The following is a 12,345-nucleotide window of genomic DNA, read 5'->3' on the forward strand; positions in this document are numbered from 1 at the left end:
GACTACCTTCAAGTTCTCAGCTCAATGGCATCTAACCTGGAGGTGGTTCCCTGGGCTTTTGCTCATATGAGACCATTGCATCGAGCGTTACTTTACCGATGGGATTCCAAGTCAGAGAATTTTCAATTCCCACTGTTGCTCACCGATCATGCCAGGTCCAGTCTTGGATGGTGGCTTTGCCCAACCTGTCACGAGGGGTGGATTTGGAAGTCTCTAACTGGATAGTGGTGACCACGGATGCCAGTCTTTCAGGCTGGGGAGCTGTTTACCAGTATCTTTCAGTGCAAGGCAACTAGTCTCCGGAGGAGTCCAGATGGTCGATCAATCGCCTGGAGACCAGGGCGGTTCGCTTGGCCGTGCAACACTTTCTTCCCCAGTTACGACATCAGGCGGTTTGCATCTTATCCGACAATGTGACGACAGTGGCCTACATCAACCGTCAAGGAGGCACCAGAAATCAAGCCGTAGCTGACGAGTTGGAGCTGCTTATGGCTTGGGTGGAGCAAAATCTGGCGATGATTGCAGCATCTCACATCGCAGGGAAGGACAACATACAAGCGGACTTTCTAAGTCATAGGCGCATAGATCCAGGAGAGTGGGAGCTCTCGGACAGAGCAATGGATTTCATTTCTCGCAGGTGGGGGACTCCCCACATGGACTTGATGGCAATGCGAGACCATGCCAAGGCTCCTCACTTCTTCAATTGCAGAAAGGATCACTGCACAGAGGGAGTCGATGCGCTAGTACTACCCTGGCCAATGTCTGTTTTCCTTTACATGTTTCCTCCTTGGCCCTTGGTGGGCAAGGTGCTTCCCAGAATAGAGGTGCACCCAGGGACGGTGATCCTAGTGGCTCCCGAATGGCCCCGACGCCCTTGGTTCGCGAACTTAATCAATCTGGCTGTGGATGGACCTCTGCGACTTGGTCATCTCCCACATCTTCTTCATCTTTTAATGGAACAAAGTCAGCATGGCTTTACCCAAGGCAAGTCTTGCCTCACAAATCTGCTTCACTTTTTTGAAGGTGTTAATAAACATGTGGATAAAGGTGAACCGGTAGATGTAGTGTACTTGGATTTTCAGAAGGCATTTGACAAAGTTCCTGATGAGAGGCTTCTAGGAAAAGTAAAAAGTCATGGGATAGGTGGCGATGTCCTTTCGTGGATTACAAACTGGCTAAAAGACAGGAAACACTTTCTTCCCCAAGGAGATAAAGAATGGTGACACAGCATTTTTCAGATACATCAGCGAAAAGAGAAAAGTTCAAAGTGGTATAGTGAAATTGAAAGGTAGAAAGGATCAATGTGTGGAGAGTGACGAAGACATGGCAGAAATATTAAACGAATACTTCAGTTCTGTGTTCACTAAAGAAGACCCTGGAGAAGGACCATCTCTACTTAACAAGAAACTGGAGGGGGGTGGAGTAGATGAAAATCCATTTACAGTAGAAAATGTATGGGAAGAGCTGAAGAATCTGAAAGTGGAAAAAGCCATGGGGCCTGATGAGGTTCATCCCAGGATACTGAGGGAGCTCAGAGATGTGCTGGCAGGTCCGCTGTGTGACCTGTTCAATAGATCCCTAGAAACAGGAGTGGTGCCGAGTGATTGGAGAAGAGCAGTGGTGGTCCCGCTTCACAAGAGTGGGAACAGAGAAGAGGCTGGTAACTACAAAACGGTTAGCCTCACTTCGGTGGTGGGAAAAGTAATGGAGTCACTGTTGAAAGAGAGAATAGTGAACTATCTACAGTCCAGAGAATTGCTGGACCAGAGGCAGCATGGATTCACCAGGGGAAGATCCTGTCAGACAAATCTGACTTTTTTGACTGGGTAACCAAGGAATTGGATTAAGGAAGAGCGCTCGATGTCAACTATTTGGATTTCAGCAAAGCTTCTGATATGGTTCCGCACAGGAGACTGGTGAATAAAATGAGAAGCTTAGGAGTGAGTGCCAAGGTGGTGGCCTGGATTGCAAACTGGTTGACGGACAGAAGACAATGTGTGATAGTAAATGGAACTCTTCAGAGAGAGTTCCATTTACCATCACAATGTCGCTCACAAAGATATTGAACAGGACCGGTCCCAACACAGATCCTTGCGGTACACCGCTTAAAACCGCTCTCTCTTCAGAGAGGTTTTAAGCAGTGTGCCGCAAGGATCGGTGTTGGGACCGACATTGCGAACGGGACATTGCGAACGGGATAGAAGGTAAGGTTTGTCTATTTGCGGACGACACTAAGATCTGCAACAAAGTGGCACGCAGGAAGGAGTGGAGAGAATGAGACGGGATTTAAGGAAGATGGAAGAGTGGTCGAAGATATGGCAGCTGAGATTCAATGCCAAGAAGTGCAAAGTCATGCATATGGAGAGTGGAAATCCGAATGAACTGTATTCGATGGGGGGGGAAAGGCTGATGTGCATGGAGCAGGAGAGAGACCTTGGGGTGATAGTGTCTAATGATCTGAAGTCGGCGAAACAATGTGACAAGGCGATAGCAAAAGCCAGAAGAATGCTGGGCTGCATAGAGAGAGGAATATCAAGTAAGAAAAGGGAACTGATTATCCCCTTGTACAGATCCTTGGTGAGGCCTCACCTGGAGTACTGTGTTCAGTTCTGGAGACTGTATCTTCAAAGAGACAGAGACAAGATGGAAGCGGTACAGAGAAGGGCGACCAGAAAGGTGGAGGGTCTTCATCGAATGACTTATGAGGAGAGATTGAAGAATCTAAATATGTACACCCTGGAAGAAAGGAGGAGCAGGGGTGATGTGATTCAAACTTTCAGATACTTGAAAGGTTTTAATGATCCAAAGACAACGACAAACCTTTTCTGTCAGAAAAAAATCAGCAGAACCAGGGGTCACGAGCTGAGGCTCCAGGGTGGAAGACTCAGAACCAATGTCAGGAAGTATTTCTTCACGGAGAGGGTGGTGGATGCCTGGAATGCCCTTCCGGAGGAAGTGGTGAAGACCAGAACTGTAAAGGACTTCAAAGGGGGGTGGGATAAACACTGTGGATCCATCAAGTCTAGAGGACGTGAATGAAGAGGGGGTGGCTCACGGGAATGAAGGCTTCTACCTGGAGATAATATCCTTATTCAATATACATACACACGGTTAATGCGACTCCAACATTGCTCTAAGCTTCAACGGTAAGAGGAAATGTGGAAAAAAAAAGATTTGCAATCACAAAAAAGCGGGGTGTAGCTTGCTTGTTACGGCAGTTACTACCCCCAAACCAAATAAGCCTGATACTTTACTTTCAGTGCATATCTAGCATAGCTCTCTGCTTCAATGGCAGGGTCAATGTAGAAAAGAGGATCTATATATAGACTGAATTATATATAGTCTATATATAGACTGAATTACATAATCGAGTAAACAAAAGCATGGGTGTAGCTTGCTTATTGAGGCTGTTACTATCACTAACTAAGCTACATATTCAATTAGATGCAGTTCCAACACTACTCTCTACATTAATGGTGGGGTGGAAGGGAAATAGAACTAAAAGGTACTAAGAGCCAAGTGTAACAAATAAGAGGGGAAAAAAAAAAGTGCATAGCTTGCTGTGCAGACTGGATGGGCCGTTTGGTCTTCTTCTGCCGTCATTTCTATGTTTCTATATGTTTCTATGTAAACAGTAGGATTAAATAGACAATTTTCTCAGTGGAAGGGAGTGGGCAGTGGAGTGCCTCAGGGATCTGTATTGGGACCTTTACTTTTCAATATATTTATAAATGATCTGGAAAGAAATACGAGTGAGGTAATCAGATTTGCAGATGATACAAAATTGTTCAGAGTAGTTAAATCACAAGCAGATTGTGATAAATTGCAGGAAGACCTTGTGAGGCTGGAAAATTGGGCATCCAAATGGCAGATGAAATTTAATGTGGACAAGTGCAAGGTGATGCATATAGGGAAAAATAACCCATGCTATAGTTACACAATGTTAGGTTCCATATTAGGTGCTACCACCCAAGCAAGAGATCTAGGCATCATAATGGATAACACATTGAAATCGTCGGTTCAGTATGCTGCAGCAGTCAAAAAAGCAAACAGAATGTTGGGAATTATTAGAAAGGGAATGGTGAATAAAACGGAAAATGTCATAATGCCACTGTATCGCTCCATGGTGAGACCGCACAGAATTGTACACCTGAATACTGTGTACAGTTCTGGTCGCTGCATCTCAAAAAAGATATAATTGCAATGGAGAAGGTACAGAGAAGGGCTACCAAAATGATAAGAGGAATGGAACAGCTCCCCTATAAAGAAAGACTAGAGGTTAGGACTTTTCAGCTTGGAGAAGAGACAGCTGAGGGGGGATATGATAGAGATGTTTAAAATCATGAGAGGTCTAGAACGGGTAGATGTGAATCGGTTTTTTACTCTTTCGGATAATAGACTAGGGGGCACTCCATGAAGTTAGCATGTGGCACATTTAAAACTAATCGGAGAAAGTTCTTTTTCACTCAACGCACAATTAAACTCTGGAATTTGTTGCCAGAGGATGTGGTTAGCGCAGTTAGTATAGCTGTGTTTAAAAAAGGATTGGATAAGTTCTTGGAGGAGAAGTCCATTACCTGCTATTAATTAAGTTGACTTAGATAATAACCACCGCTATTACTAGCAACAGTAACATGGAATAGACTTAGTTTTTGGGTACTTGCCAGGTTCTTATGGCCTGGATTGGCCACTGTTGGAAACAGGATGCTGGGCTTGATGGACCCTTGGTCTGACCCATTATGGCATGTTCTTATCAAGGGCCTATATATTTCCACCAGGCAGATCACTTTTGTCTAGCGGTCTGGCTTTTGAAAGGAGGTGATTAAGGAAGAAAGGATACTCTGAGGAAGTTATCACTACTCTGCTTCAAGCCAGAAAAACATTTACCTCTCTCATATATTAGAGTGTGGAGAGTTTTTGAGACGTGGTGTTGTGAGCGAGAATTTCTTCCCCGACATGCTATAATTGCTCAGATGTAAGCCTTTTTGCAGAATGGTTTAGCCAAGGGCTTGTCTTTTAACTCCCTCTGGGTACAGGTGGCGGCCCTAGGCACTTTAGTTGGTAGCTCGATGGCGTTTCATCCAGATGTGGTGCGTTTCCTCAGAGGAGTAAGGCATTTGAAGCCCCATGTACGTCCGGTATTCCTGTCGTGGAGTCTTAATTTGGTTCTTCACGTATTGCGTGATCCACCGTGTTTTTGGTGGCTATATGCGCAGCTCGCAGAATTTCTGAATTACAGGTTCTCTTGTAGGGAACCTTTTTTGAGGGTCTCTGATTCGGGGGTGTCTCTTCGAACTGTTCCATCTTTTTTGCCTAAAGTGGTATCCTCTTTTCATTTAAGTCAATCAGTTGAGCTTCCGGCCTTTCCAAATTTGTCGAACGATGTACAAACACGCCCGAGAGCTTTGTCGGGTAGATGTTCAGCGATCCTTGCTACGTTACTTGGAAGTCATAAACTCAGACTCTCAAATCTTTTGTCCTATGGAGCGGCCCCAGGAAGGGTCATAAGGCATCTAAAACGATTGTAAGATGGTTGAGAGAAGCCATTTCCTCTGCATACATTTGCAAAGGCAGACCTGTTCCTGAGGGCCTGAAGGCCCATTCTCTCAGCTCTCAGGCAGTTTCGTGGGCCAAATGCCAGTTGGTATCGCCTCAGGAGATTTGCAGAGCGGCTACTTGGAAGATGCTCCACATATTTCCTCGCCACTACCGGTTGGACATTCAGGGATGTCCAACCGGTAGTGGACATCCCTGAATGTCCACTACCGGTTGGACATTCAGGGATGTCCAACCGGGACATCCCTGAATGTCCCGGTTGGACATCCAGGGATTTTCGCAGTGGCGTACTGCGCGCGGGATTTTCGCAGTGGCGTACTGCGCGCGGGACTCGCACAGTCCCACACAGTTTAGGGAAGCTTTGGTACATCCCATGGTCTGGACTGATCCGGGTACGTACAAGGAAAAGAAAATTGGTTCTTACCTAATAACTTTTGTTCCTGTAGTACCACGGATCAGTCCAGACACCCACCCAAGGATTAGGAGTGGGTAACATGGAGATCTGTATTTCAAAAGTCCGCACTCGCATATTCAGGTTATGTTATTGCAGCATACTAAGAAAGAAAGTTACATGTTTATACGTTCTTGTAGTTCTGTTCTTGCTTGATTCATTGCTGGTAATATTCTGCTTTGGTACTCGATATACTGCAGGGATGCAGGAGGCACACCAGGTTAAGTGAGGGTGCCTTTCAAGTTTTTCTCTGTCTCCACCTGCTGGAAGGAGGCATAACCCATGGTCTGGACTGATCTGTGGTACTACAGGAACGAAAATTCAGGTAAGAACCAATTTTCTTATTTACCTGTTTAATGATGAGGGACCCAGGAAGTATATGCCTGCCTCCTATGCCTGATGTAAGATGATAAGATTTCTGTTTAAAAGGAGTCTCCCTTTTCGCTCCCCCCTCCCAAGGGCCGAGTGGTGGAAAATATTTCTAAGCGATGTGGGGGCTTCTTGCGAAAGCTGAGCCTGCGTGGATGTCTTGGCGTGGGAGACAGTGCTCTAAGGTAAGGCTGTTTACATGACTTTGCTCTCTCTGGCATACTTTGTCACTTAGATGTGCTTTGACACCCTCTGTGTTCTCTCTCTCTCTCTCTCTCTCATATCTTGAAGAACCTTTGCACAGAACTGCAGGAACATTGAGGTGCTGAGCCTCAATGGCTGTACCAAGATCACCAATGAGTAAGTTAGCTCAACAGCAGCTAAAGTAAGGAGAAAGTGCAAGTGCTCAGCCTGGGAACAGAGCTGTGTTTTGGGGCAGGTTTTCATATCTGAATGCTAATGTGTGTGTGGTAACTGCTGCAGAAAATGGATAATGTATCTTTAGTCATGGGATTGCCGAATAGTGTCTGAGCCCTGCAGGGTGGCATGGGTCACATAAATAAATGCAGCAGAAATACAGATAAGTGGAGAGCATTGGAAATCATTTTTAAACAGGGTTGTGGCAATTCTGGGGAAAGTCTGTGATTGCCCAGAGAAATGCAGGGCAATGACTGTGTGATCTATGGAAAAATGGGAACAACTCCAAAAAGCAAATGAGAGAGAGTAGTAGGTGCTTTATACTGTGTCCCAGGCACCTTTAATTTCATTAAACTGGACGGTACATTTCCAGAATATGAGGCAATTTTCTGCAGGGCTGCAGATGGTTGGCTGCCTCTAGCAGCAGAAATGGGAGCAAAATTGGAGAATAAAGCTGAAAAGGTAGAGAGCACATTCTGCGGAACAAAGTCCATGATCCCAAAGGCTTCTGCTCCCGGTATTAGAGGACTCCAAGTGCTTAGCATTGCTTCATTCCCATTCTGGTTTAGAGGGCAGTAAGTGCCATGCTGCTGTTTGTTACCCATTGTTATCCTCTTCCACTCTTTTAGAACGTGTGCCAGCCTCAGTAAGTTCTGCTCCAAGCTGCGGCAGCTGGACCTGGCTTCCTGCACCTCCATTACCAACCTTTCCCTGAAAGCCCTGAGGTAGGAATGGGGTGTTACCAGAAAGATGTGACCCATATACAGTGGTTGTGCTGGAAAGACTCTGGCATGATTGTAAAGGAGGAGGGGGAGGTGTGAGAGTGCCAGGTACCAGAGATGCACTTTGATGCTTTTTTTCATTATCTAGGAAAACTCCACAGAGAGCCCTGGCCTCTGGTGGGGAGGAGAATGGCTTGCATTGCTTTGCTTGACAGAGGGTGTTTGGATTCATTAGCCACAGTCTTCCATTTTTTTCCTGGGCATAGTGTCTCCACATTGGTTTGTTTTATTCATATCATGAAAAAAATGAACCTTGTTCGTAATCCAGGATATTTTGGGAATGATCTCAGCCTCTCATATTTACTGAGAATGATGTTCCTAAACATGCCTAGATCAGTCCAGACTAGTGGTTTATGCAACCCTACCAGCAGATGGAGTCAGAGAACAAAAACTTTGGGCACTGCTACATAACAGTGTGTGCCACCTGCAGTCCCTCAGTATTTCTCTGACTCCAGCAGATGGTAGAGGTGCAATCCTGCAGTCTGTTAGTTTAAAAAAAAAAAGAAAAGCTAGATCCCTGTACATACCAGGATCAGTCCAGACTGCTGGGTTATGCCTCCCGTCCAGCAGATGGAGTCAGAGAAAAGCTGAAAAGCACCCCCTAGATATACTGGTATGCCACCTGCGATCCCTCAGTATATCTCTGACTCCAGCAGATTGAGAGGCATAACCTGCGGTCCTGATCTTTTCTAAATTTGAGTTTGGTTATTCAGGTTTGACTTTTTGCTGACCTTTGACTAGATCAATTTCTTTTGGTTTAAGGTAGTTAGATCAGCGGATAGGTTTGGTTTCTGTCCTTTCTTTTCGCATGTGCTGGGCGAAGTTCTGATTCTTGGCAGGCTTGGCAGGGCAGTGCCCTAAGGCCTATTTCCCGGAGATAGTGATCCCTTGGGACCAGGGGGAGTATTCACCGGTGGGCCGGTCACTCTCCCCCCGTATGTTTATTCCAGGGGTGTTTCACCTCTGAAGGGGGCTCAACTATCACAGGAAAAAAGCGGGGATCAGATTTTGCTTTTATAAAAAAAAAAAAATACAAAAAAGCATACAGTAAGTCCTGTTCCCTGTACGTACCAGGATCAGTCCAGACTCCTGGGTTTTGCCCCCCCCTCTAGCAGATGGAGACAGAAGTTTATAAACAAAAAACTCCGCCTATAACTAGGCTGGTGCCACCTACAGTCTGGCAGTATTCTTCTGTCTCCTAGCAGGTGGAGAGGCTGCAAAACCTACAGTCTGTTAGGGCCTCAGTTTAGGGGTTTCAGTGTTACGTGTTTTAAAAAAAAAAAAAAAAAAAAAGGTTAATTTAGCAGACAGTCACTGGCAGGTAGGTGCTGGTTTTTACTGAAGGGGAAGGACCGCAGAGGCTTGCCTGCTCGTCCCAGTCCCCGCCTCCCAGGGGAAGATAGGGTCCTGAGGGGACCATTCCCCCTGGTAGAGGCTGCTGAGGAGTGGGGGAGCCCCACGTACCGGCACTGACAGGCCTGGGGGTGATACCGGGGGTCCTGGCTCACTCCCCCCAGCCGGCTCCGGATCAGAGGTACAGTTTTTAGCTTTTAAAAAAAACAAAACAAAAAAAACCGGTGTTTGTGTGTGTGTGTGTGCTGCTGTTAGGGCTGAGTGCCTTCCTCACGGTACCTGGGGCTTGGCGATCCGGGGAGGTTTCGGGGAAGCTTCTCTCTTTTTTCCTTTCAGGGCTCCCTCCCGCTCCGCGGCGATTTTTTCATGCCGAGACAGGCTGCTTGCAGGGCCTGCGGGTCCGCAGCCGCGCGGCAGCCTGTGCTCCGGGTGCGTGGGAGGCGGTGAAGGGGGCTCGGCGTTAGTTCCAGGGACCCGGAGGGGTAGAGCATCGCGCGCTGGGACTCCCTCCGCGGTGTCAGCATTTTCGGAGCGGTCGTCTTCGGCACAGCCAGGGGCGGCCGCCATTTTGTCCGCATTTTCGGCGGGAACGGCGGCCATTTTCTCGGCGCGGACGGCCAAAATCAGCGTGGGCCGGGGTGGCATGGATCCACCGCGTTTGTCCCCCCAGCGGGGCCCTGCAGGGGGGGACAGGCCAGCGGGGTCTGTAGCCCACAGTGACGATTCCCCCGGGGAAGGGGGTGATGAGGAGGGGTCTTCGGACTCCTCCTTTAATTCTCAGTTTATTTTATTGATGCACAAGGCCTTTAAGGCCAGGCGCCTAGCCCGGAAACGACGGCAGGGGTCCCCTGAGACCGGAGCTCCGGCAGAGAAAGTACCGAAGCCGGGAAAAAACCCGGGGGAGGGGGGGCCGGCTCGCGCTCGACCCCTTCGCTCCTGGGGGGCTGGGGTTTCTCGGGACTCCTCGTCGGAGTCGGAGGGGCTAGAGGAGCCTGAGGAGGATCTGGAGTTTCCATCCCAGCCCCCGAGGGGGGTTGAAGGGGATGGGGAGCCGGGGACTAAGGGTTCCGGGGTAACCCATGGAGCGGAAGGGGATGACCCGAAGGTGGTCCGATTATTCCAGAAAGAGGAGTTAGGTCCCCTCATTCCGGAGATCCTGGGGGAGCTGGGGATTCCGTTTCCCCAGGTTGAGTCTCGGCTTGGACAGATGGATCCGGTCGTCCTGGGGCTCCGGGGCCCGTCTTCGGCGTTCCCGCTACACTTTTCGGCCTCAGATTTACTCTTTAAGGAGTGGGATACTCCGGATTTGGGCCTAAAAGTGGCAAAACCATGGATAAGTTATATCCACTGCCGGAGGACGTTCTGGAGCTCTTGCGCCTGCCACGGATTGATTCTGCGGTGGTAGCGGTAACGAAGAAGACTACCATCCCAGTGACTGGAGGTACGGCGCTTAAGGATATTCAGGATAGGAAGTTGGAGGTTCAGCTCAAGCGCATTTTTGAGGTTTCGGCGCTGGGAATCCGTGCAGCGATTTGTAGTAATTTTTCGTTGAGAGCGGGCCTTCGTTGGGCGCAGCAGCTCTTGGCCAATGAGGCCCTGTCACCGGACGAGGTGAGGCAGGCAAGTCGGTTAGAAGCAGTCATCGCCTATAGTGCCGATGCTTTTTATGATCTTCTGCGCACTTCCGCAAGGACCATGGTCTCCGCGGTGGCGGCGCGGAGACTGCTATGGCTTCGCCATTGGGCGGCGAATGGCACCTCCAAGGCTAGGTTGGGCTCCCTTCCTTTCAAGGGGAAGCTGCTGTTTGGCAAGGAGTTGGAGGACCTTATTGAATCCTTGGGGGAGAATAAGGTGCACCGTCTCCCAGAGGATAGACACCGTTACCGGGGGACTCCAGCCTCCCGTCCTCGTTTTCGCGGCGGTCGTAGACCACGGGCGGCTCGAGGATCGAACTCTTCGTTCCGTCACAGTGCTACCCGCCAGCAGTCGTATTCTCAGTCCTTTCGCGGGCGCCGTTTCGGCCGTCCGGGAGCCGGTCAAACTGCGCAGGATGGTAAACCAGCGCAATGATGTGAGGCCGGTCCATTCCCCCGTTCCCAAAATTGGCAGAAGATTAAGCCAGTTTTACGAGGAATGGACCAGAATCACGTCGGATCAGTGGGTACTAGAGGTGATAAGACAAGGCTACGCGTTAGAATTTTCTTACCGACCACCTCTGTGCTTCCTGGTGTCCCCTTGCGGTTTTTCAGAAAAGCGGCAGGCGGTAAGAGCGATCTTGGCTCGGCTGCGCGAGCTCGGGGCCGTGGTGCCGGTTCCTCTCGACGAGCTACGGCAGGGCCGTTATTCCATCTATTTCGTAGTACCCAAGAAGGAGGGAACGTTTCGTCCCATTCTCGATCTGAAGAGTGTCAACAAGTGTCTACGGGTACCGCGTTTTCGGATGGAAACACTACGGTCTGTAATCGCGTCAGTAAGAAAGGGGGAGTTTTTGGCTTCTCTGGATCTCACGGAAGCGTATCTTCACATCGGTATTCGGCAGGAGCACAAACGGTTTCTCCGGTTTGCGGTGATGGGGCAGCATTATCAGTTTCAGGCGTTGCCCTTTGGCTTGGTGACGGCTCCGCGCACGTTCACCAAGATTATGGTGGTGGTTGCGGCGAGATTCCGCAAAGAGGGGCTGTTGGTGCATCCATATTTGGACGATTGGCTGATTCGGGCCAAGTCGAGGGAATTTTGTCATCTGGCGGTCCAGCGAGTTATACACCTGTTACACTCACTAGGTTGGGTGGTCAATGTAGCCAAGAGCCATCTGGTGCCGTCTCAATCCCTGGAATATTTGGGAGCTTTGTTCGACACGTGTCAAGGCACAGTGTCCCTCACACAGGATCGAATAATAAAGTTGCAAGCTCAGATCCAACGGTTGTTACGCAAGCCAGTACCAGTAGTATGGGATTATTTACAGGTGTTGGGCTCTATGAACTCCATGCTGGAGTTAGTTCCATGGGCGTTCGCTCATATGCGTCCCTTGCAGTCAGCGTTGCTATCCCACTGGCGCCCCGTCTCGGAGGAATATTTCCTCAGCTTACCATTGACCCAGGACGCCAGAGACAGCTTGCCATGGTGGCTCTGCCGGGCCAACTTGAGTCGAGGGGTTTCGTTGGAAACTCCATCGTGGACGGTGGTTACCACGGACGCCAGCCTGCTCGGTTGGGGAGCGGTCTGTCTCGGGCAGGCAGTTCAGGGAACATGGTTGGCTCTGGAGGCGTCGTGGTCCATCAATTGGTTGGAAACTCGAGCGGTGCGACTGGCGTTGTTGAGGTTCCTCCCGCTCATCCGCGGTCGGTCGGTCAGGATTCTGTCGGACAATGCGACCACGGTAGCTTACATCAATCGGCAGGGGGGAACCAAGAGTCAGCC

At 49.1% G+C, this 12,345-nt stretch overlaps 1 protein-coding gene across 7 annotated transcripts in view; it reads left to right on the top strand.

Annotated features, from left to right (window-relative positions):
* The window catches only part of FBXL20 (F-box and leucine rich repeat protein 20), a 142,296-nt gene that overhangs the window by 58,849 nt on the left and 71,102 nt on the right, over positions 1-12,345 (top strand). For all 7 annotated transcript variants that reach the window (XM_029573025.1, XM_029573028.1, XM_029573030.1 and 4 more), the window contains 3 exons: positions 6,467-6,561; positions 6,668-6,736; positions 7,423-7,518. In XM_029573025.1, the coding sequence (XP_029428885.1) occupies positions 6,467-6,561; positions 6,668-6,736; positions 7,423-7,518 (260 nt within the window). The remainder of the gene's footprint in view (positions 1-6,466; positions 6,562-6,667; positions 6,737-7,422; positions 7,519-12,345) is intronic.

This window comes from Rhinatrema bivittatum, chromosome 12 (assembly GCF_901001135.1).
Source record: "Rhinatrema bivittatum chromosome 12, aRhiBiv1.1, whole genome shotgun sequence".
NCBI lineage: Eukaryota > Metazoa > Chordata > Amphibia > Gymnophiona > Rhinatrematidae > Rhinatrema > Rhinatrema bivittatum.